General features: G+C 56.7%; 1 protein-coding gene across 2 annotated transcripts; it reads left to right on the forward strand.

The window, feature by feature from the left end:
• The first annotated feature begins 351 nt into the window (after window positions 1-351).
• SETD1B (SET domain containing 1B, histone lysine methyltransferase) lies at window positions 352-23,873 on the forward strand. 2 transcript variants are annotated; one of them, XM_027566847.1, is made up of 17 exons: window positions 352-467; window positions 957-1,144; window positions 1,400-1,498; window positions 2,146-2,416; window positions 4,448-4,560; window positions 5,504-6,742; window positions 10,383-11,210; window positions 11,671-11,932; window positions 12,016-12,344; window positions 12,431-12,536; window positions 13,290-13,775; window positions 15,083-16,339; window positions 17,162-17,328; window positions 18,801-18,932; window positions 19,019-19,138; window positions 19,223-19,360; window positions 21,228-23,873. In XM_027566847.1, exons 2-17 carry the CDS (start codon window positions 971-973, stop codon window positions 21,399-21,401), a joined length of 5,895 nt encoding a protein of 1,964 aa, XP_027422648.1. In that variant the 5' UTR covers window positions 352-467; window positions 957-970; the 3' UTR covers window positions 21,402-23,873. The 2 variants fall into 2 exon arrangements, with proteins under 2 accessions (XP_027422648.1, XP_027422649.1); XM_027566848.1 differs by lacking the exon at window positions 352-467 and adding an exon at window positions 744-847.
• The last annotated feature ends 275 nt before the right edge of the window (window positions 23,874-24,148 follow it).

Genomic DNA, 24,148 nt, shown 5'->3' on the forward strand with positions numbered 1-24,148 from the left:
CTAAGTCCCAGCAGAATAAATAAATTAAAAGGCCTTCCCCCGGGGAGGGGGGAGGCAGTGTGGGAGCGCGCGAGTGAGGGGTGGGGGGCCGCTGGGGCCCGGGGCTTTGGCGGCGCAGCTGCCGCCGCCGGGAGAGTGCCTGGGGAAGCGGCGAGGAAGGAGAGGGGAGGAGGAAGAGGAGGAGGAGGAGGAAGAGGAGGAGGGTGAGCGCTCGGGTCGGGCTCCTTAGCGGTGTATTGTGGGATGTGCGGCTACTGGGAGCCGAGCCTCCGCCGCCAGCCGCCTCCCGGGCAGCAGCAGCAGCAGCAGCAGCAGCGGCGGCGGCGGCAGCAGCTCCGGGCCCGGCAGCCGCGGCGGCGGCGGCGCTCCCCCCTCCCGGCCCCCCGTCCGGCCGCTCCGGCCTCGGCTCCCGCGGGGGACACCATGTACTGGCTGGCGGCGCAGGGAGGCCGGCGCCCGGCGGGGATGTAAGCGCGGCTCGGGGAGGGAGAGGCCGCGGCCGGCAGCCGGGCGTCCCGAGCCCCCAGCCCCGGCCCCCGCTCCGGCCGACCGAGCGAGCGGGCGGGCGGCGCCAGGCCTGCCGGGAGCCCCGCGCCCGAGCCGGGCCGAGCGAGCGAGCGAGCTAGCGCCACGCCGGGCGGCCGGGCGGCCGGGCGGGCACCATGGGCCGGAGCCCGCGTCCTCCGGGTGCCCCGGGCCCCGCCAGTCCGCACCAGGGGCCCCCGGGAGCCCCTCGCAGCCGCTCCGAGACGGTGGCCGAGCGGGCGGGCGTCTAATTCTCCGGAAGGGTTATTCTCTCGCTCCATTCTTATTTTGGGGGGGAGCCAGCTCCTTTTGGGGCGCGCTGGTAAGGTGGGAGGGGGTGGGGGGCTGGACGATTTGATTCTTTAGCGTGTGTGTAGAAGCGGCCGCCGCCGCCGCCGCGGCGGAGACGACAACAACTTGCTCGTTTTCAGGTTGGGTTAACGGCATGGAGAACAGTCACCCCCCCCACCACCACCACCAGCAGCCCCCGCCGCAGCCCGGCCCTTCGGGCGAGAGGAGGAACCACCATTGGAGAAGTTACAAGTTGATGATTGACCCGGCTTTGAAAAAGGGGCATCATAAACTGTACCGCTACGATGGGCAGCATTTCAGCCTTGCGGTGAGTAGCCGGCGCGCCTCCCTGTCGGCTCCCCCGCCCCCCCCCCCCCCCCCGCCTCCCCGAGCCGTGCCGAAGAGATTGGGGGCTGAGTGGTCCGAGCGGCCCGGGGACCCCCCCTTCCTGACCATCCGGCCAACTGTCAGCCAGGTCCCTAGTCCTGGAGTTTGACAAGTGCCTGGAGAAGGGGGGGTTCCTGTCCCTGACCCTGGGGAGTGGGACCAGCCCACCCACTCCGCCTCTCTTTCCTATCCACAGATGTCCAGCAACCGCCCGGTGGAAATTGTCGAAGATCCCCGGGTGGTCGGCATCTGGACAAAAAACAAGGAGCTGGAGCTGTCGGTCCCCAAATTCAAGGTAGGACCCCCTCCCCCGTATCCCGCGCCCCTCCCCCCGCCCCCCCTCCCCGAGTTCGAAAATAACGCCAGTCCTGACCTAGCCCAGCCGGATTCTGAGTTCCCGCCGTCCGGGGGCTGGGGAAGTTTTGGCGGGGAGGGGGAGGTTGCACAGAGAGGGGGTGTCCCCTCTCGGCTACAGTAAACAGAATAACACTCGGTGAAACTGTAATCAAGGAGCTGATACAGTGTCCTGCCCGCCCAGCTGGGGGCTCCGAGTACCCACCTGGCTCCTGCCAGCCCAGGAACTCGGCCCTGGGACCCGCCCCCCTTCCCGGCTTTGTGGTTTTAGGGGGACAGCTTCCTAGCCCGAGGGGTCGTCCCTGCCCTGGCAGCAGGAAGAAGAGGTCAGAGTTGGGGGGGGTGGGGAAAGAGAAACTGTTTCTTTTTCCCCTTTCCTTTCGAACCCAGAGAACTTCCACGTTCCAAACGATTTAATCCTCCGCTTCCCGGGCCCGCCCGCGTGCTTTCCCCCTCCCCCCCAATTTTTTTTTTTTTTTTAAATTTTTTACCCTTCATTGTTTTCAAAGAGCGGGCGAGTGGGAAATGTTCTGCTTTCCCTTCGGTTTCAATGTTCTCCAAACTCCCTTCCCCCTCGTCCCCTGCCAGATCGATGAGTTCTATGTGGGCCCGGTGCCTCCGAAGCAGGTGACATTTGCCAAGCTGAATGATAACATCCGTGAAAACTTCCTAAGGGACATGTGCAAGAAGTATGGGGAGGTGGAGGAGGTGGAGATTTTGTACAACCCCAAGACCAAGAAGCACTTGGGCATTGCCAAAGTGGTCTTTGCCACGGTCAGGGGAGCCAAGGAGGCCGTTCAGCACTTGCATAGCACTTCGGTCATGGGTAATATCATCCACGTGGAGCTGGACACCAAAGGTGAGTGGAGGCCCGCTCAGGACAGCCACCGCCGAGGAGCCCCAAGACCTGTCAGTGTGACCCCCTTCTCTCCCAGGGCCCGTCTTGCAGTGTTGGGGAGCCCCTCAGTTTTCCTTGGGTACCCCCCTACAACCTTATTTTTCTTTTGCCCCCCTCTTGAGGGTAGAGTCACGTGGAGCTAAATGTGTTGTCTGTTGCTAGGAGACGGAACTGTAATTTACCAAATGTGCCGGTCCTTGGCCACTGCACCCCTAGGGACCACCTGGAGGCTTCCCCACTGCTGACACCCCCGTGGGCCCCTCTCGGAGCCCTGGTGGCCTGGGTTTAGGCAGTCCCCAGTGTTGCTGTCTGTGTTAGGAGAGGAGACAGGGTTTGTTTATTGGGGGGGGGGGGGGGGGCGCCGCTGAGGGAAGAGCCACGAAGCCGCTTTTAAATGTGCGAAGAGTAGGTCTCTCCACTAAAAAAGTCCTCCTAAGGGGTTAGGGAGTGCCCCTCCCCCTCTTGCCGCCCCCTCCCCCTGGAAGTGGGAACCAATCTGGGCCCGGAGTGTGGTTTCATTGATAATGTTCCCGATAGAGCTGGGCGGGCTGCTCTGGGTGTTCAAGGGTTGACACTGTGTCTTCCCTCCTCTCTCTTAAAGAGACAGCATCACCTCCCAGGCAGCAGAATCCCACTCTGCGCTCGCTCTGAGCCTCTGAGCGGCTGCTGGGAGAGCTGGGCTCTGGAAGCCATACCTCCCACCCTCAGGGTCCTGGGAGGCTTCTCCTCCGTGCTGACTGGGGGGCTTCCGGACCTCCAGGGCATCCCCTAAAGTTTGTCTGTGGCCGCTTAGAGTTCCTATAGAATATAGAAGAAAGTGTCAGGTGCTCTGAGGTCCAACCAGAGGTGACTGGGCAGACATTGTTGGGGTCTTTCCCACCTTCCCCCGCTGTGGGGGGGGGGGGGGGTCCCGGGGGACCCTGCCTGGGAGGGTTTAGGTGGGTAACTTCCAGGGGTTCTGTGAGCATGGGGTTTAGGGGCAACTGGGGTATACCAAAGCTAAGACCTGAAAATCTAAATCTTCTTTTTTGCCTTTAATACATGTCAACTGAGTTTCTTAGTCTTTGCTGGGGGGTGTGGAGGGATGCTGCTCCTGGTTGGGCACAGTTACCCTATAAACTTTTGCCAAACCTGTCCCAGGCCTGAGCCTCCTCAGGGCACAGGCCACAGCCCCCTTCACCTCCCCTCCTTTTGTCTCTGTCAAGGGAGACCCCTTGGGTGGTGGCAGGCTTATCTTAAGGAACAGTCAGCCCTCACCAAAGTTGTATAAAAAAAAAAAAAAAAAAAGGCCCTTAGAGACTGCCACTAAGTTTGTATTTCAAGAAAGAGACCGGTAAAGAGTAGCTCAAGGAATGTGTCTCCTTTGCATATGTAAGCAGCTGCCTCAGAGGGCTCTATAAATATCGATAATCTGGCCCCCTGGTCTGTCAGAGGCCTCTCTCTACTGGTGGGGGGCTGGGAATGGGGAGGAGCTAGGGTGGAGGGTTATCCAACAGGGGGACTGGGGACTGGGAGGAGGCTGTCAGTCCTAGAGTGCTTTTACAAACTCTGTCAGTCACCCAAGAGGGTTCACAACAAACTGTCACTTCTGTGTCACTGGGTCTCCTTTTCACTTGCTACTGGGCTCTGGCTGGTAGATGGGAAGGCAGAAGAACGGGGATTACCTGACTGTGGTAATGGCTGGCATGGCACAGGTGACAGGAAGGGGCTTTGTGGTGGGGGTGGCATGTCTATATTTGGGGGAGTCCCGGTGTCATGAGACATTAAATTCTTGAATTTCAGGATGAGAGAATCATACAGTTTAGCCGCTTCATTGAACAGATTGTACCTCCCGAATGAGGTACAAAGAGAGAAGTGGGAACTTGGTCAGGGTCACTCAGCTTCCCAAGGTGTGGGGTCCCAGGTACAAGGGGACCCACAAGGATGCCCACCTGTGGGGGCTGCCCCATCCTGGAGCCTCACTGAGGCTTCCCTCCCTTGCCTTTTCTACAGGGGAAACCCGCATGCGGTTCTACGAACTGTTGGTCACGGGCCGATACACACCCCAAACCCTGCCAGTGGGTGAGCTGGACGCTGTCTCTCCAATCGTGAATGAGACCCTGCAGGTGGGTGTGTGACCCCACCCCATCACCAGTTTCCCAGTGTGCACCCCCCACCCCACTTCACCAGCTCCAGCATGGGACACCAGGACCCAGGAGGGAAAGAAGCCTGGCTGTGCCCACCACAGCTTTCAGTGGGGTGCAGGGGAGGGTCCTGAAAGCCCTGTCTGCTGAAGCACCCTCTGGCTTGGCCCCTCACCCTTTCCCTGCACACGCTGGGATTACCACTGATCAGAGCCCATGTGCTTTCCACGCTGATCCTGAAACACTGCTGTGTTCAGGATCCTGTTGTCTGGTGTCCCATGGACCCCTCCGTTCCACGCCCCCACCCCCGCCAACGAAAGCCTGGTTCAGGGCTCTCCTTCCAGAGCAAGAATGACTCTTCCCTCCTTCCCCAACCACTGCCCCCCAGAACACCCACCTGGACCACCCTCTCGCAAGTGGACCACTCTCAGGAGTAGCTTTTACCAAGTGAAGAGTCTTTGCTTACTTGCTGATCCGCTGGGATGTCTATCAGGCACTTTACCATGTTACACTATTTAAAGCCTAAAATATCAAGAGGCTGGGGGAACAAGGTAGCCACCCCTCACTTCCATCGTTGGCCTCGGCTACCTCTGCCTGGAAGGTCTTTGATTTCTGACGGCCTGAGGCAGGAAGGAAATCCCAGTGTAAACCAAGACATCAGGGTCTTATCTTTACCCTGCTTCAGGGATTAGGAAAAACCCTCAAGGTTCTCTGAGGATAATTGGCTACCCCAAGATTAGAGAAGGTGAGGCCCATCCAGCTATTCTTCTTTAATCTCCCCTCCCCTCTCCGTTCACCATGCTGAGTGACCAGTTTGGCTCCGAGCTCCCCGGAAGATGGAGTGAGAGGGGAAAACAGTCCCATTCTAGTGCATGATTTCCCCCCCAGCGATCTCAGACCTTTCTCCCTCTTTCTCTCTTTCCAGCTGTCAGATGCCCTGAAGCGCCTCAAAGATGGTGGCCTGTCTGCAGGCTGTGGCTCCAGCTCGTCCTCTGTCACCCCCAATAGTGGTGGGACACCCTTCTCCCAGGACACAGCTTATTCCAGCTGCCGCTTGGACACACCCAACTCATACGGCCAGGGCACGCCGCTCACGCCACGCCTGGGCACCCCCTTCTCGCAGGACTCGAGCTATTCCAGCCGCCAGCCCACGCCCTCCTACCTCTTCAGCCAGGATCCCACAACGACCTTCAAGGCTCGGCGCCACGAGAGCAAGTTCACAGATGCCTACAACCGCCGCCACGAGCACCATTATGTCCACAACTCGTCTGCTGTCACTGCAGTGGCAGGGGCCACAGCTGCCTTCCGGGGTGCGGTGGACCTCCCATTCGGGGCAGTTGGCGGCAGTGGGGGCAGCAGTGGGCCCCCATTCAAGGCCCAACCACAGGATTCTGCCACGTTTGCCCACACTCCTCCGCCCACCCAAGCAACCCCTGCGCCCGGAGTCGCCTTCAAGTCAGCTTTCTCTCCGTATCAGACTCCTGTGCCCCCTTTTCCCCCGCCCCCTGAGGAGCCCACCACCACAGCCCCCTTTGGGGCCCGTGACAGTGGCGAGTTCCGAAGAGCACCTGCGCCCCCACCCCTGCCACCCGCCGAGCCCCTGACAAAGGAGAAGCCTGGCACACCGCCGGGACCCCCGCCCCCTGAGGCCAACAGCATAGAGCTGGGTGGTCGGCCAACCTTCGGCTGGAGTCCTGAGCCTTGTGACAGTCCCGGCACGCCTACGCTGGAGTCGTCGCCCGCAGGGCCAGAGAAGCCCCATGACAGCTTAGACTCTCGGATCGAGATGCTGCTGAAGGAGCAGCGCACCAAGCTGCCCTTCCTTCGGGAGCAGGACTCAGACACAGAGCTGCAGATGGAGGGCAGCCCCATCTCCTCCTCCTCCTCCCAGCTCTCCCCACTGGCCCCCTTTGGCGCTAACTCTCAGCCAGGCTTTCGAGGCCCTACACCACCCTCTTCGCGCCCCTCCAGCACTGGCCTGGAAGATATCAGCCCCACGCCACTGCCTGACTCAGATGAGGATGGTGAGCTTGATCTGGGCCTGGGGCCTCGGCCCCCACCCGAGCCGGGTCCCCCAGACCCTACTGGTCTTCTGGGTCAGACAAGTGAGACGGCCTTGGACCTGGCTGGAGACAGGACCCCAACCTCAGAGAAGATGGATGAGGTACCACATAATGTTTGTCTGTCTGTCTGGGTTTGGTTTTGTCTGTCTTGTGGCACCCTCTTTCCTCCCTGAGGATAACTACAACACACAAGCAACAGGGCCAGGAGAGCCAAAATAACAGGTCAAAAATAAAAAGAACGTGCAGAAAGCATCAGGGGCCGTGACTGAGCAGTTGGTTTGCCTCTGAGCTCCCTAGCAGCTTTGGCGAAAAGGGAAACTTGACCTAGATCTGTTGCTCTCCATGTTAGGTTATGGGAAGTTGAGACTTTTCTGGGGGATAAAGTCTGAATTGAGCTTCTTTGGTTGAAGTCTGAGATCCCAGGGAGTGTGGACAAGTGATGGTTTTGGGTCCCTTCCTCTGTTGGGTAGCTAAGGGCCTGGTCAAGACTAGTCCTGACACTCAGACAGTTACGGGGAAAGGGAGTAACCAGAGTGTTCTGCTGAGCTGGGTCAGGTGGGAACTCTGGAGCTCTGTCTCCTAGTACCTGGTGCCCTCTGAAGAGACTGGAAACCATGTGGGGCAAGGAGGGCATTGAAATTTACTTTCTCCCTCTCCTCTGACTCCAAGAGTGTCAGCAGGAGGGCCACAGCCAGAAGCAGGCAAAGCTGACCCCCCACCCACCCACCCTCTGCCTACCCACAGAGCTTCATTTGGGGTCTCTCTGCCCAAGCTCCATCCTTAGGGTTAGCATGAGGGATGCTGCCTGCCACATTCTCTTGTGGGGAGGATTAAGTCATCTTCCTTGGCTCTGTTCCTACCCTCTCCTGGTCCAGGCACCTGCCCTGGCCCTCCTGGAGACCTGCTTTGGAACTTGTGATCCTGAAAGGCATGAGCAGCCAGGAGCTTAGAGGGAGCTCTGTGCCCCTGTGGGTGGCGGGAGGAGGGGCCCTCCCTCCTTCCCAGGTCCTTTGATTAGGCCGATTTGGCTGCCTCAGGGAGGAACAGAGAGGACCTTGGCTTGCCTGGGAGGGGACTGCAGGTGGCCAGGGCCCCTGGGGGCCTCTAGGCTGATCTGGCAAGTGGTTTCTGGCGCTAAGGAGTTCAGGCAGGGAGAGTTGACAGGTGTTCAGAGGTGGGGGCGCTACTGGCTCTGCCATCCTCCTTTCTTCCCGAGGTTAGGGGATGTTTGTTTACCATGCTCACTTGCTGATTCAGGGCTAGGAAGCCTAGAGTAGCTGGAGAGAACGGGCTCTCCCGCCGGGTCACTGGAGGAAAGGAGAGACTGAGGCCCAGAAAGCTGTGGTCCGGGAAGCCCCGGGAGTACGGATAACCTCCAAGGTGGCCCTCGGGAGCCCCCTGCCGGCAGTCGGGAGAATGGCTCCCGGGCCCCGCCGGACCAAACCTAAGGGAATCCCAGCCTAGGCTGACCAGGCGGGAGAGCAGCGCGAGGGGGCACTCCCTATCTTCACAGAAGCTGGTGGTTAGAAGTTCTGGTTCCAGGCCTTAAGCCTTGAGCCTCGAGTCCCACCTCTGTCACTTACTGGTTATGTGACCTTAGGGAAGTCACTTTCCCTCTCTGAGTCTCAGTTTCATCATCTGTGAAATGGTGGGATAGTCAGAGTATCCGCCTCACGCCGTCTCGGCTTAAGTAGGTGCTGCACGAGAAACTCCAGGAACAGCTCAAACTGATGCCCAAGGCTCAGCGGCTAGTTCCCACAGGTTCTCGCCCCCCGGACGTGGGAGGGGCGGAGGGAGGGGCAGGGCCTCGAGCTGGTGCGTGGACCCCGGTCTCCTTGTGATTGGCTGGCAGTGGGGCTGGGGTTAACCCTCTGCGTGCTGCGCCTGTCTCGCAGGGCGCTGTCCAGGACTGATCTGGCGCTGTCCCTGAGTATCAGGCTGCAAGCCTGCCAGTGCCTCCCTCTCAGCACGAATGTGGGACCCTGAGAGGCAGCGAGAGTGTGTGTGTCTGTAGAGGGGACAGAGTAACAGCCCGAGCGTCCTTCTGCTGCCGGAGATTTCGTTTACCTTTTCTCCCAGTCCCTCCATATCCCTTTTCTCCCTCCCTCGCCTGTAGGTCTGACCTTTGACCTTCTAGCCTGCGTAGACCCCCCACCTCCTTAACCTTCAAATGCACTCCCTGTCTCTGGCAACCTACAAAGGCTCTGTCTCCCCAGATGGCACCTGAGCTACCTTTTCACCTCTGGTCCTGACACAGGAGCCTGGGGGCAGTCCATTACTCCTCTCCCAGCCCCTGTTCTGCCTTCTTGCTCCACCTCTACCCTGTGGACACCATGGCCTGCTCCAGTTCCAGGCCTGTGCACCCAGCTCCCCAAAGCCCCAAGTGTGAATGTAAAGAGGACCTCGCTATTTCACAGCCAAGTCACACTTGGCTCCCCCATTGACCTGGTACCGCTGTCCTGGATTCCCACGGCAGCCCCGACCCCTCACTCAGCAGGCACCCTGGGCTCCAATCTCAGCTGTTTCTGACCAGCGCCTCTTGGGCCAGTGATTTACGTGTGTCTCTCTGAGGGTGTTTTCTCACCTGTCAAAAGATTGGAATAGAGCCCTTCCTCATGAGATGATGGTACAGATAAGAAACATGAGACATTGTGCTCACAACACTCAACCCAACCACAGCCTGTACAAAAACTATGTGAACGGAATAATTAAGGAAAACATACAGACTTATCTCCTTTTCATGCACCCTGACTCCTGCTAAAGCTTCTCCTTCCCTTGCTTCTGTCACCTCTGCCAGGCCCTCTCTGCCACAGTGAAGACTGCAGGCCAACTGGGAATAAAGGCTGGTGAGCCACTTCCTGGTTGGAATCCAGGCTCCTTCTCAGTGGCCATGTAGCCTTGGGCAAGTTAAGCTCTCAGTGTTCAATTTTCTCATCAGTAAAATGTGGTAAACACCTACGTTGCAGGTTTTCTGAAGGTTAGCTGAATGAACATACATAAAATGCTTAGAAAGGTGCCTGCCAATAGGACAGGCTACGTGCTGTGATAAGTTGTTTCAGTCATGTTTGACTTTTTACAGCCCCATAGACTGTAGCCCACCATACTCCTCTGTCCATGGGATTCTCACAGCAAGAATATTGGAGCAGGTTGCCATTTCCTCCTCCAGCAGGGAAGGGCTATAGAAATGTTATTAACTATTAGTATTATCTTCTCTGAATACAAGTTGAAACAATCTTTCAAATTGAAACAGAATCTTTTTCCTTCTTCATGTCTCACTGCCCCCTTCTTTGCTTTCGTTTTCTTTGCAAAAGACTATATATTTCACATTCATCCTAGTCAGCCTTTGCCTTATCCCTCTAGAAGTTCAGCTCCAAGAGAGCAAGTTTGTCTGTCTTGTTCATCACCGTGTCCTCAGCACCTGGGACAATACCTGGTATACAGCAGGTGCTGAGCAAATGTTTGTTGAATGAACGAATGCATGAAGCTGCATGATAACCCCATGAGGCAAGTACTATGATGCCCAAGATACAGATGGGAAGACTGAGGCTTAAAGAGGTTAAATGACTTGCTCAAGGCCACACGGCTGGGATGGGAAGGGATGAGGATCAGGACTGCGGAAGCCATGTTGCTCACTAGTCTTACAGAATGCTGCTTCTCTGACCTTCTGGTGTTGGGAAGGGGAATCTGGGAGCCTGGCTTCCCAGGCTCCCCCTCACTTCTCTCCCCTTGCTCTCCCTGCAGGGGCAGCAGTCCTCAGGGGAGGACATGGAGATCTCAGACGACGAGATGCCCTCGGCCCCCATCACCAGCGCTGACTGCCCCAAGCCCATGGTGGTGACCCCAGGGGCCGGGGCCGTGGCAGCTCCCTCCGTGCTGGCCCCAACCTTGCCACTGCCCCCGCCCCCTGGCTTCCCACCACTGCCCCCGCCCCCACCCCCACCCCCACCCCAGCCCGGCTTCCCCATGCCCCCACCTCTGCCACCACCACCGCCCCCGCCACCCCCGGCCCATCCAGCTGTGACAGTGCCCCCACCACCCCTGCCAGCCCCGCCGCCTGGTGTCCCACCCCCACCCATTCTGCCGCCACTGCCGCCCTTCCCACCAGGGCTGTTTCCTGTGATGCAGGTGGACATGAGCCACGTGCTGGGGGGCCAGTGGGGCAGCATGCCCATGTCCTTCCAGATGCAAACGCAGATGCTGAGCCGTCTGATGACGGGCCAGGGCACATGCCCCTACCCCCCCTTCATGGCTGCCGCAGCTGCAGCCGCCTCCGCCGGACTGCAGTTTGTCAACCTGCCGCCCTACCGGGGCCCTTTCTCCCTTGGTAACACTGGCCCAGGCCGCGGGCAGCCCTGGCCACCCCTGCCCAAGTTTGACCCATCAGTGCCACCACCAGGCTATGTGCCCCGCCAGGAGGACCCGCATAAGGCCACTGTGGACGGCGTCCTGCTGGTGGTGCTCAAAGAGCTCAAGGCCATCATGAAGCGGGACCTGAACCGCAAGATGGTGGAGGTGGTGGCCTTCAGGGCCTTCGATGAGTGGTGGGACAAGAAGGAACGGATGGCTAAGGTGAGTGGGCAGCATGTCCCCTCGGTGGGGGGCGGGCAGGCCAGAGGCAGAGACCTGGCCAGGCAGCCTCTGTCGTCCCCAGGCACCTTAGTGGAAACACCACCACCCAGATCCCCCAAACAGAATAGTGTGTGTTATTTTGTGAAGCCAGTGTGTCGATGACACATGTGTACTCACTGTGTGTTTCTCTTGGATTCCAATCTCCAAAACTCCAGTGCCCCTGCCATGTGTGGGCAACCATAGTAACAGCTTCTCAGGTGAGGAAGTTGAGGGTCAGGGAAGCGGAGTGTGGCGCTGGGGGTGTCCTGAGTAGTGACATGAAATGCGGTAGGTTCCAGGAAAGGAAGTGCCCAGTTCGGGCATGACTGTCACTGTGGAAAGGATGGCAGGCTACTCGAGGGACAGGGTTGGTGGCCGTACTCTAACCACACTGACCTTCCCCTCCTCTCTCGCACCCCAGGCCTCGCTGACCCCAGTGAAGTCGGGTGAGCACAAAGATGAGGACAGGCCGAAGCCCAAGGACCGCATCGCCTCTTGCCTGCTGGAGTCCTGGGGCAAGGGCGAGGGCCTGAGCTACGAGGGGCTGGGCCTGGGCATCGGGCTGCGCGGGGCCATTCGACTGCCCTCCTTCAAGGTCAAGAGGAAGGAACCGCCAGACACAGCCTCGTCTGGTGACCAGAAGCGGCTGCGCCCCTCCACCTCCGTGGATGAGGAGGACGAAGGTGGGGCCTTGCCGGGTGCTGGGACTTCCTCCTTCCCTACTCGCCCCCACCTGGCTCTGACCGCCCGCCCTCCCTCCCTGCAGAGTCTGAGCGTGAGCGGGACCGGGACATGGCCGACGCCCCCTGTGAGCTCGCCAAGCGGGACCCCAAGGGCATGGGCGTGCGGCGGCGGCCAGCCCGGCCCCTGGAGCTGGACAGCGGCGGGGAGGAGGACGAGAAGGAGTCGCTGTCGGTGTCGTCTTCCTCGTCAGCATCCTCGTCCTCGGGCTCCTCGACCACCTCACCCTCGTCCTCAGCCTCTGATAAGGAGGAGCGAGAAAGCACGGAGGAGGAAGGGGAGGGGGAGGAGGAGGGGGAGGAGGGCCCCAGGAGCCAGATCTCCTCCTCCTCAACCTCATCCATGTCAGATAAGGTATTGTTTGGGCTTGGGGAGGCCTGGGGAGCCGGGCCAGGCGAGGGAGCCCTTCGGCTCACCTGTCCAGCATCCGTCTCCCCTAGGATGATGATGATGAAGACAGCGACGACCGGGATGAGTCTGAGAATGATGACGAGGACACAGCCCTGTCAGAGGCGAGTGAGAAGGAAGAAGGGGACTCAGATGGAGGTGAGTGTGGCTTCTGGCCCAGCCCAGGGTCCCTCTGCAGAAAGCAGAGCCTGCACAACAGTCAGCAGTACTGAAGGGGTAGGATTTCTTGACTATGAAGTGTGAAGTCATTAAAACACAAACACAGCCTGCTGTGTAATTCCTTTTTAATGAAATGTCCAGGATAGGTCAGTCCACAGAGATAGAGAATGAGATGGTTGGATGGCATAACAGACTCAATGGACATGAGTTTGAGCAAACTCCAGGAGATTGTGAAGGACAGGGAAGCCTGGTGTGCTCCAGTCCATGGGGTCGCAAAGAGCAGACACGATTGAGCGACTGAACAACAGTAGAGACAAAGAGTAGACTAGTGGTTGCTGAGGTCAAGTGGTGGGGATAGAGGGGTGATAGCTGAAAGGAACGGGCTGCTTCTTGAGCTTGTGAAATTTCTATCTTTGGGACACGATAGAAATGTCAGTTGTCCACATTGTGAAGGTGCTAAATACCACCGTGTCATCTACCCTAAGATGGTTAGGTTTATGTTATGTGGATTTCACCTCTGTTGGAAAAAAACAGATGATGGTGAGTTAATACACACACACACACACACACACACACACCCCTCCACACACACACACACCCCTCCACACACACCCCTCCACCTACCTGAGGGACACGTTCACCCCAGCGCCTCCTGTTTTGAGCCCTTTGGTGACGCCTCTGGCTGGGGCACAGCAGATAATAACAGGGCCCTTGCCCGTGTTCCCCATGCAGAGGAGACGGTGAGCATCACCACCTCCAAGCCTGGAGCTGAGTCCTCCAGTGAGAGTTCTGAGTCATCTGACTTCGCATCAAGCTCCGAGTCCTCTTCATCATCATCCTCAGAAGATGAAGAAGAGCTGCCAGCTGGGGAGGATGAGGAAGAGGAGGAGGAGGAAGGGGAGGCAGCTGCAGACGAGAGCATGGCTCCCACTGCTCCTGACGAGGACTTTGAGAATGAAGTCGTCACAGGAGCACCCACAACGGAGTCACAGGGCCCAGAAGAGGAGGTGGACATTGAGGCTGAGGACGAGGCCCCTAAGGAGCGGACCCCGATGCTGGAAGAGCCCCCCTTGCCTGTGAGTGTCGAGGAGCTGGCTGGCTGCAAGGAGCCCCCCGGGGAACCAGGCCTGAACCAGGAAGGGGCCAGGTTGCTGTCTCCAGAACCCCCTGCAGGAGAGATGGAGGCCCGGCCCCTGCCATCCCCAGAGCCTACCCCAGGTAATACTTGCAGCCCATGGGAAGGCGGTGGGAATAGAAACAAGATGTCTTTAACCATCAGAATGAACCAGGGCTCCTTTGTGCCATCACTTAAAGTTACCAAGTAATTTCCTTATCTGTAAAACGGGATCAATGGATGGTGCTTCCCCCGTAAGGTCATACGGGAGGATGGAGCGAGATGACTTGCCACTACGAAGCTGGGTACCTGTTAGACCCCAAAGGCAGGTCTGCTGCTGTCACCATTCCTCACTGTATTTCCCTGGGGTCTAGTCCTTGGACTGCTAGTCCCATGAGATACTCCCAAAAGAGGTGTGGATGTGTATGGTCTTTTAGTGATAGGCAGGCAGAGAAGGCTTCTGGGCCCTGGGCACCTATCACCAGAAGGGTGCTGGGTGGGTTAAAAGGGGCTGTGGGCACTGCCCCCTCCATCATCTTGGTGGAGCTGCACAAAGCACGTGAAAGGCTCTGGCAGTGCCGTCCAAGAGAACTTTGTACAGCAATCAGCATGTTCTCTCTGCCCTGTCCAGCCCCATAGCCACTAGACACAGCATTGTTAAGAGCTTGAGAAAGGGGGAGAGTGCCGCTGTGGGACAGAATTTATAATGTTGATTAAGTTAACATAAACTACTATATGGGGTCACACAGAGTTGGACACGACTGAAGCGACCTAGCAGCAGCAGCAGCAGAAACTACTATAGCCACACGTGGTTAGTTGGTACCTCTAATAGTCCTTAAGGAGAGCAACCCGTTGTATTTTGTTTAAGTTTTTTATTTGGCTCTAGAACCACAAATTTTTGCCAATTGTTAAACGTATTTATAAAGCCTCTATTTTTATCTCCTTTATAGTTTTAGGAACTGAAAATAACAACAGTGGACCAAAATGGGCAAAAGTATCGTCCCTCCTGGAGCTTACGCTCAGGGCAGGGTGACAGATGACAGCCGATAATTTAGAAAACACACTAGGTGACAGTGGAGAGAAACGCTAGGGGAAAACCTTAAAGGCTCTGACAAGTCGTGCAGAAAAGGGACTTGTTTAATTTTATTCAATAGCAGAGGTCATTTTCTTGGTCCCTGGTATGTTCCTTGCTCACCGGAACACCATTCTAAAGACAGTGTCAAGGGCGCCAGCTGGGTCTCCTGCATCTTTGATTGATTCCCACCAACATTTCTCAAATCCTGCTGTATATCTAGGAATCTAGAGGGTGCGAGTGCATACCCAGAGAGGTGTCCAGGGTACAGTAGGGTAGCATGAGGAGGGGCCGTTTGAGTCAATAACTAAGGTCTGCTTTCTGCCTGCTGCTCTACAGAGGACAACCTGGAAGCGGAGCCTGAGGCCCCGGCACTGCTTTCTTTACCGCTGCAGCCACCATTGCCGCCGCCTCGACCGCCCCGGCCACCCAGCCCACCACCAGAGCCCAAGACCCCAGACCCCCCACTCCCATCCGTCCCTCTGGAGCCTCCCCGCCATGAGGAGCAGCCCCCACGTACTCCGAGCCTCTGTGGCAGCCTGGGCAAGTCCCAGAGCGCCGAGGCGGTGCCGGCCACGCCGAGTGGGGAGCCCTTGCCGACGGCGGGCAGTGGCGGCCTGGCCCTGAGCTCCCCGCAGCTGCCCGGTAGCCCCTTCTCCTACCCATCCCCATCCCCCAGCTTGAGCAGCGGGGGCCTCCCAAGGACACCTGGCCGGGACTTCAGCTTCACACCCACCTTCCCCGAGCCTGGCGGCCCCCTACTTCTGCCTGTCTGCCCCCTCCCAGCTGGCCGGCGTGACGATCGGTCTGGCCCCCTGGCCTCCCCGGTGCTCCTGGAGACAGGCTTGCCGCTTCCTTTGCCCTTGCCCTTGCCCCTGCCCCTGGCGTTGCCCGTACCTGTCCTGCGGGCCCAGTCGCGGGCCCCCACCCAGCTGCCCCCTCTGCTGCCTGCTCCACTGGCCCCTTGCCCACCCCCCATCAAGAGGAAGCCGGGCCGGCCCCGGCGATCCCCGCCAGCTGTGCTCACCTTGGATGGGCCTTTGGTCCGACCGCCAGGAGGGGCCGCCCTGGGCAGGGACCTCCTGCTTCTGCCAGGCCAGCCACAGACCCCTGTCTTCCCCAGCACCCATGATCCCCGGACCGTGACCCTGGACTTCCGGAACGCGGGGATCCCAGCCCCCCCACCACCCTTGCCCCCCCAGCCCCCTCCACCCCCACCTCCACCACCTGTTGAGCCCACCAAGCTGCCCTTTAAGGAGCTAGAGAACCAGTGGCCTTCTGAGGCCATACCTCCGGGTCCCCGTGGGCGTGACGAGATCTCCGACGAGTTCATGGCCAAGGTGCGGGGGTCCTGGCGCCGGCCACCGAAGAAGCGCCATGAGGACCTGGTGGTCTCAGCCTCGCCCGAGCTCTCGCCACCGCAGCCTCTCTTCCGGCCCCGCTCAGAGTTTGAGGAGATGACCATCCTCTATGACATCTGGAATGGTGGCATTGACGAGGAGGACATCCGCTTCCTGTGTGTTACCTACGAGCGGCTGCTGCAGCAGGACAACGGCATGGACTGGCTCAACGACACGCTCTGGGTCTACCATCCCTATATCCTGCCAGGTGGGGCGGGGGCCACACCTCCCTCTCTGGGTGGCATCTCCTACGAGGGCGCATGTCACCACCACTTGTGGATGGTGTCTGTGTGTTGGTGCCACACCAGGCTCTGTATGGAGTCATCTCTGCCTTGTGCGCCAGAATTAAGAGATCTTGGGGCCAAACGTAACAACGTGATTGTACAACATAACAGAAGCAGGGGCTGACAGAGGGCTCACTCTTCCTGGCTCCCCCTCATCAGCTAATTTAATTTTTCCAACAGCCTAGGGAGGTGGGGGCTATTATTATTCCCATTTTACATAGGAAGAAACTGAAATTCAGAGAGGTTAAGTTACCTGCCCAAAGTCATGCAGCTATAAAGTAACTGAGTGGAGATTTGAACCCAGGTAAACCTGGCTCCAGAATCTGGGCTATTAATCACAATGCCCCCATAGTCAGTTGTTAGCACAACCCAGTGAAGTTGGTGCTATCTTTATCCCTGCTGTACCAAACTAATATACTGAACATTTATTCTGTGTCAGGAGCTCTACTCAGCATCTGTAATCATTCCGAGGGTGTCATAATTATCCCATTTTGCATATGGGGAAACTGAGGCAGAAGGTGGATAAGAAACACACTCAGGACCATGCAGCTAGGTACCTGACAGAGTTCTAACCACAGTGGAGTTGGGCAGTGGGCAGCTTTAGGGAGGTGGCCTAAGTGTGGGTGGTAGAGCTGGGTGTCATCAGCGTCCTGGAGATGGGTCTGAGGGTAAGGCCAGGTCTGGGAAGATGGGGCTCTCCAAGAATGTCCATGTGGCCCTTGACCCACACCCACCCACCAGCCTCTCTTCAGCTAAGAAGAAGAAACGGGACGACGGCATCCGGGAGCACATGACGGGCTGTGCCCGAAGTGAGGGCTTCTATACCATCGACAAGAAGGACAAGCTCAGATACCTCAACAGCAGTCGTGCTAGCACCGACGAGCCCCCCACGGACACCCAGGTAGGGCCATCAGGTGCCCACCCACCCAGGAGCCTCCCAGGCTGGGCAATGGGTAGGGGCCCTCCTGGAAAGGGTGCCAGGCAGCCAGGGCAGTTGTGGAACCAGAGGCCTGGCTCACGGTGCCATCCCCCTGGGTGCTCAGGTGTGAGAGGTGAGGCGAGGTGAGCGGCGGGCAGGGAAGCGATTGTGAAGGGTCTTTGTCAGGGATGTGAACAGTGTTGAATTGCATCTCCAGAAGTTAGCTTCATCTTTTTTTTAATTCAGCAAATAAATTGGGTAGGTTGGGTGTAGGGGGCTGTGTGGGGAAAAGTGAATGCCTTTGAAAAACTTAGCAGGATCATTAGAACATTAGAAAGTCTAATGGATGGGACTGGGGGCTGACTGGAGGCAGAATGGCATGACGCTGCTGGGTCCGGCCTGGGGCACTGGGTAACTGGATGCCAATCACAGAGGTGAGAGGGAAAGTGAGACCGTTGTGTTGGGACAGCTTCAGTTCTGGGGTTTATGGAACATCCAGGTAGTGAGGTCAGGTAGACAGTTAGATGTATGGGTACAGTATAGAGCCTGGGAGGGGTACTTCCGGTTCGAGGATCTAAATTTAGGCATTATCAGGATGGAAGCGTTAACCAAAGCCCGCAGCAGGGATGAGCTGACCCAGGGAGAGCACCTGGAGGGGAATGAAACTCCCAGGTATTAATGGCGGGGACAGGACCAGGAAAGCCAAGAGAGGGAAGGGATGCAAGGGTGTTGGGAGGAGTTGTGATTTCAAATGAAAGCCACGGGTTATTAGGGTAGGTAAGTACTCAACAGCTTTACTTTTTAAAAAATCATGTATTTATTTATTATGTTTGACTGTGCTGGGTCTTTGTTGCTATGAAGGCTTTTTTGTAGTTGTGAGCAGGGTGAGCGCTCTAGTTGTATGCTCAGGCTTATTGCTGTGGTGGCTCGTTGCAGAGCACAGGCTCTAGGGTGTGTGGGCTTCAGTAGTTGTGGCACATGAGCTCAGTAGTTGCGGGTCCTTGGCTCAGGCTCAGCAGCTGTGGCACAAGGCCTTAGTTGCTCCATGGCATGTGTGATTGAACTGTGTCCCCTGCATTGGCAGGGGAACTCTTTACCACTGAGTCACCAGGGAAGTCCCTGATCGCCATCGTCTGTCCAAGAAGCAGAGATGCTTCAGATCTGTAATTGAGAAGAGAAAAGATGACAGGAGTGAAGTGGATGCTGTTTTGTTACATTTAAGATTAGAGGAACTTGAGCACGTTCAGATTCTGACAGGAAGGAACCAGGTGGAGGAGAGGTGGCGATTAGGACAGGACAGGCATAGGTGTGCCCAGAGCAAGGAAGCTGGGGCCACAGAGCTTAGAGTAGGGTCGCCAAGGACAGCGGGACACAGGTACCGTGGTCTGTGAGGCCAGGTCCCCCAGACGGCCACACTCCTCTCTGATCTGTCACCCGCCGCCCCACCCTCGCAGGGCATGAGCATTCCCGCGCAGCCGCACGCCTCCACACGGGCAGGCTCCGAGCGGCGATCTGAGCAGCGGCGCCTGTTGTCCTCCTTCACTGGCAGTTGTGACAGCGACCTGCTCAAGTTCAACCAGCTCAAGGTGAGGCCAGACCCCACCTGGGGCAGCCGGGGTAGCCCTGGGACCGAAGGCCATGACTCTCACCCGCATCTCCGTCCCTCCCCTAGTTCCGGAAGAAAAAGCTCAAATTCTGCAAGAGTCACATTCACGACTGGGGCCTGTTCGCCATGGAGCCCATCGCGGCCGACGAGATGGTTATCGAGTATGTGGGCCAGAACATCCGCCAGGTAAACACTGCCGGGCAGGGCAGGTGTGGGAGCCAGGCCATGGCTAGCCCCGCCCCACCCAGACTGAGGCCTCTTCCTGGCCAGGTGATCGCGGACATGCGGGAGAAACGTTACGAGGACGAGGGCATCGGTAGCAGCTACATGTTCCGGGTGGACCACGACACCATTATCGACGCCACCAAGTGCGGCAACTTCGCGCGTTTCATCAACCACAGCTGCAACGTGAGTGTGCGGCTCGGGGCCACGCCCCCGGGGGCGTGCCGCGAGGACCTGGAAGCCGCTGGCACAGGAGCCAGCATGGCCTCCTTTCCAAGCATGGGGCGAGGACGGGGGGCTCAGGAGGGAGGACGCAGTGTGATGCCTTGTCTGAGGAGCCCTTCTCCTCTGACCTTCAGTTTTCCCGTCTGTCAAATGGCCCTAATGAGACCAGAGGTGTACCTGACACGGTCCATATAGTTGATAATTGCAGAGTTCCTTCTCCCTGCTGGGTTTTTTCTATGCCTCTGCGGTTAGTGCTGGCCAGTAGAAGTTTCTACAGTGAAGGAAGTACTCTGCATCTTTGCTGTCTGCTCCTGTACACATGAGGTACTGAGCACTAGAAATGTGGCCAGTGTGGCTGAGAAACTGAGTCTTAAATTAACTTAAAGAGACACACAGGGCCAGTAACAGCTGACATGGCATGAGTCTGGGGTGTTGGAGTGGATGTTGATATCAAGGTTGGTTGTCTCATGGAGACAAGCACAAGGAGCTTCAGATGGGAGGTCAGGTACTGCTGATTGTGGGTCAAGTCTTGTTTGGCATTGCTACTTAGTGAGTGACCATGGACAGGTTACTACTTGTCCAGCAATAGTTACAAGTTGCTACTTCAGTTTCCCAAGCTATAAAACTGGGATGATCACAGTCCCTTCTCATAGGTTGTTGGGAGGACCAAGAGGGTTACTGAGCACAGGCCTGTGCAGACACAGTGGGCTCCCAGCACATGCCAGCTCACAGCATGGTGACTTGTCATTCCCTGGGGCCGGTGGGGACTTTGCTGAGAGTCTCCTGTGAAAGCCTGAGGGATGAGAGGGAATTACCTGGGTGTAGGAGTGATTGAAGTGAAGCCTGGGGCAGGGAGGGAGGGAGAACACCTCTCCAAGGGGCAGAGAAAAGGAGGTTGGCAGGGTGGCTGGTGGCTGGGTCACTCAACCTTATAGGCAGAGCTGAAAACTTTCTCTAAAAACTGAGGCAGGCTACTGACTGGGGGGTGACAGGATTTGCTGTCCTTTTGGAAAGACTTCCCTGGCAGTTGGGGCAGGAGTGGAATTATTCAGAGCAGAGACAGGCAGCGGGGACTTACTGGAGTCCAGGCCCATGGTGGCAGAAGTGAGAGCCCCTGTAGATGGAACCTGCTGAGTGTGGTAGGCCAGATCCAGCCTGCTGGAGGGGAGGTGAGGCAGGGGAGGGATGCTTGGGGGACTGGGTGAGTGGAATGGCCACTCCCTCAGTTTGAATTCACTGAGCCAAAGATGTCTCCTTGAGCTGTCAAAGGTGGATATCAAGCAGGAAGTTGGATCTGGGGTTCTGCAGCACAGGCCAACCTTTTTGTAAAGGGCCAGGGAGTAAACGTTTTTGGCTTTATGACCCAGACCATCTCACAGCTGCTAAACTATCATTGTAACAAAGGCAGCCACAGGCAGTATGTAATAAATGAGGGCAACTGTGCCAATAAAACTTTATTTGCAAGAGCAGGCAGCTGGGGGGTGGAGTTTGCTGATCCCTTCTCTAGAGCTGTGAAGTAGGGCCTGGGCTAGAAATATAAATTTGGGGTCATCTACGGTATAAAAGAAAATTGAATATTTCCCTAGGAAATAATTCGTTTTTATTGCAATCATCATGCTCATTTAACCTCAGAGGCTAGGGGTCTTTCTCTGCCCGATGTGGGAGCCGAGGCTGAGAGCAGGTGACCAGTGGGCACTGGGTTGTGGGGCCAGGGCGTCGGGCCTTGAGCATGGGGTTCGGTTGAGTTTCAGGGTATGCAGTCCGTGAGGGCCTGGTTGGGGGCCCAGGTAGGTCAGCTCACCCTCCCCCACTCCCATCCCACCCACAGCCCAACTGCTACGCCAAGGTGATCACGGTGGAGTCACAGAAAAAGATCGTCATCTATTCCAAGCAGCACATCAACGTCAATGAGGAGATCACCTATGACTACAAGTTCCCCATCGAGGACGTCAAGATCCCCTGCCTCTGTGGCTCTGAGAACTGCCGGGGGACCCTCAACTAGGCCGGCACCCGGGGTTGTCAGCCACCCCGGCTCCCAAGCGTGGACCCCGGCTCTCTGGGGCCGGGTCCCACCCCCCACCCCCATTTCAGGTGCTGTCCCTCTACCCAGTGGCCGTGCCAGGGCCTGGCGCCCCCAACACTACCCCCCAGGTCCCACCGCAGCTCCGGCCCCTCAGTGGGAAAGGGCTTCTCTGTCTCAGCCCGTGTCTCCTTCATTTTTTTTTAAATGCTCCTTTTGGGACTTTGGTTTAGCTCTGGTGTAAATGTCTTCCCCCACCTTCTCCCCTTCATCCACCTCTTTCCCTCTGTGTTTTCTCATCCTGTCCTGCCCCGTCAGCCTCTTCCCATGAATGCTGCTATGTTGTTCTGTCTTCTCCTTTTCTTTTCTTCCTCTTCATAAGAAAAGACATTTTTAACCGTTGAAATGTGAAAGCAGAATCAGAGAGTGGGGACCCCCAGCGGGGGCTGCAGAGGCCTCGTTTGATTGTGCGTCGGCCCAGGCCCACGTTCTGGAACCCTCCAGGCCTGGGCGCCAGGCCAGGTGCTGCAGAGGAGGGGGTCAAGCCAGGCGGCTCTGACCTCAGAACACTACGGAAGGCCCCCTCTCTGCTGGCGGACTCAGTGAGAAGAAGACCCCCCTCTTTCCCATCCCCTCCTCAGTCTGTTCCTTCCCCAGCAGCCTGGGGGTGCCTTCCCCCCGCCACACACGCCCTCCAGCAGACCCTGGTGGAGCCAAGCTGGCCCCAGGCAGGAGTTTCCCCTCTGGGGCTCTCCATGCTACCCCACACCTGCCATCCCCAAAATCTTGGGTTCAATGTTTACTTTCTCATTCAAATGCCAGCAACGAGGGAGCCTCCAGGAGGCCCCAGTGTGGGCAAGGGGTGCTGGAAGTGGGGTATTTACTCTCTCCGGCTCTCACCTTCACCAAGGGGGAGAGATACACCTCCCAGGGAAGGCGGGTCCCCCAGTCCCGCCACTACGGGTGTCTGACCGAATGCGTGTGGCATTTTTTTTTTAATTTGCTTATAAGCTTCACCTGCTCGCCCCCAGCCCATAGAGCCTGACTCACCCTGCCAGCAAGCCCTCACCCCAGGAAGCCAAGAGCATATTTATTTTCGGAGTGAGAAGGTGTATTTCTCCCAGAGAAAGGAAAATCTTGGAAAAGATTTAAAAACTCACAACTAAGTCTGATAGTTTTTTTTTTTTTAACCCTTTACATCATTCTCTTCCAAGTTCCTTTCCATGGATTTTTTTTTTTTTTCTTGTGCGTGTATAAAATCAAAACGAAGGGAAAAAAAAAATAGGTTTTTGAAGTTCAGAACCGACTTCTGTACATAGGCTGCCATAAAGGACTTTTTCTCGGGAACATTGTTTCTTGTAGAAACACGTGGGAAGACTTTTTTGCTTATTTCTTTGTACTTCCAAAAAACCCCCCCCCCCCACACACACACACAAAACAAGTCCCCCGCACCCCAGAAAGCAAAGCAGGCGTGTAAATAATTTATGGAAAGTGACTGCTGTGACCAAGAGTCATCCTCAGCAAGACGGGAGCGCTCCCGGTGGGGCCGCACCACCCTGCGGATGCAGGCCCGGAGCCTCTGGTATCTCAGCTTGTGTCAAGCTTGTTATCATGTAAATTCTGTACAAAGAATTGTTATTTTTTTCTCTCTCTCTTTTTTTTTGTCGTTGGTGGTTTTGTTGTGTTTTTCTTTTTTTTTTTTAAATTTCTTCACCCCAACCCCTCTCTGAGACTATGCCCACTGGTTTCAAGGTCGATGAAATTGGTGGCATGAAGACACAGAAAGGGACCTGGGTACAGCGGCAACCTTCTCTTCCTTTTGCGGTTTTCTGCCTCATTGTGCAACTGAGGAAATATTTATTTTTCATATGAGGAAATGTGTAGTTTGTAGAGATGGCTGATTTAAGTTACTTCTGCAGTCCCCAAGGGGCTGGCTTCAGTCTATCCCCTCCTCCCATAAAAGAAGTGGAGGTGGGGGATGTGAGGAAACCAGGGTCCGGGGTCCTGCCTCACCCCTCACCCTGGCCTCACCTTGCCCAACCAGCCTTCCCTAAGGGCAAGTAAGGGCCTGGGCCCTCCCTGTCCGCAGGAACCCCTGTCCCGCCCCTGAAGTGGCTTGCGATAGCCAGAAATGTGTCAGGTCATTTTTCTTTCAATGCCTTCATTTTCACTGAACAAACTTGCTTTTCAAGAGTTGGGGGTTTCTGCTTTTTCTTTTTCTTGTCCCTCCCTCCCTCTTTCCTCCAGCCAAGAAGAGAATCCATAAGTTTTAGGGATGTTTGTGCATATAGACTCTCATCGTATGTAACTTGTTTTGAAGAGAAGTGTTTCCGTTGTGGGTGTGTCTTGCTGTAAATATTTGTTCATATTTTTGTGAATTCAATACTATGTACCATTGTATTATAGTAACTTTTATAAAGCAAACCATAAATATACTGACTTTTCTTACAGATACGCCGTCTCTCTTGCTCTCCTGTCTGTCTGTCCTCCTCCCTTCTTTCTGTAGGGGGCATACCACGCTCACAAGGAGTGGGTGCTTACTGGGCTGGGGGTTAGGGTTTGATCCCTGGTCCAGGGAACCAAAGTTTGCATGTTACAACTAAGAGTTCACGTGCCAAAACTAACACCCAGCATGAAAGTCGCTCAGTCGTGTCCAACTCTTTGTGACCCCAGGGTCCATGGAATTCTCCAGTCCAGAATACTGGAGTGGGTAGCCTTTCCCTTCTCAA

Source organism: Bos indicus x Bos taurus, chromosome 17, assembly GCF_003369695.1.
Source record: "Bos indicus x Bos taurus breed Angus x Brahman F1 hybrid chromosome 17, Bos_hybrid_MaternalHap_v2.0, whole genome shotgun sequence".
NCBI lineage: Eukaryota > Metazoa > Chordata > Mammalia > Artiodactyla > Bovidae > Bos > Bos indicus x Bos taurus.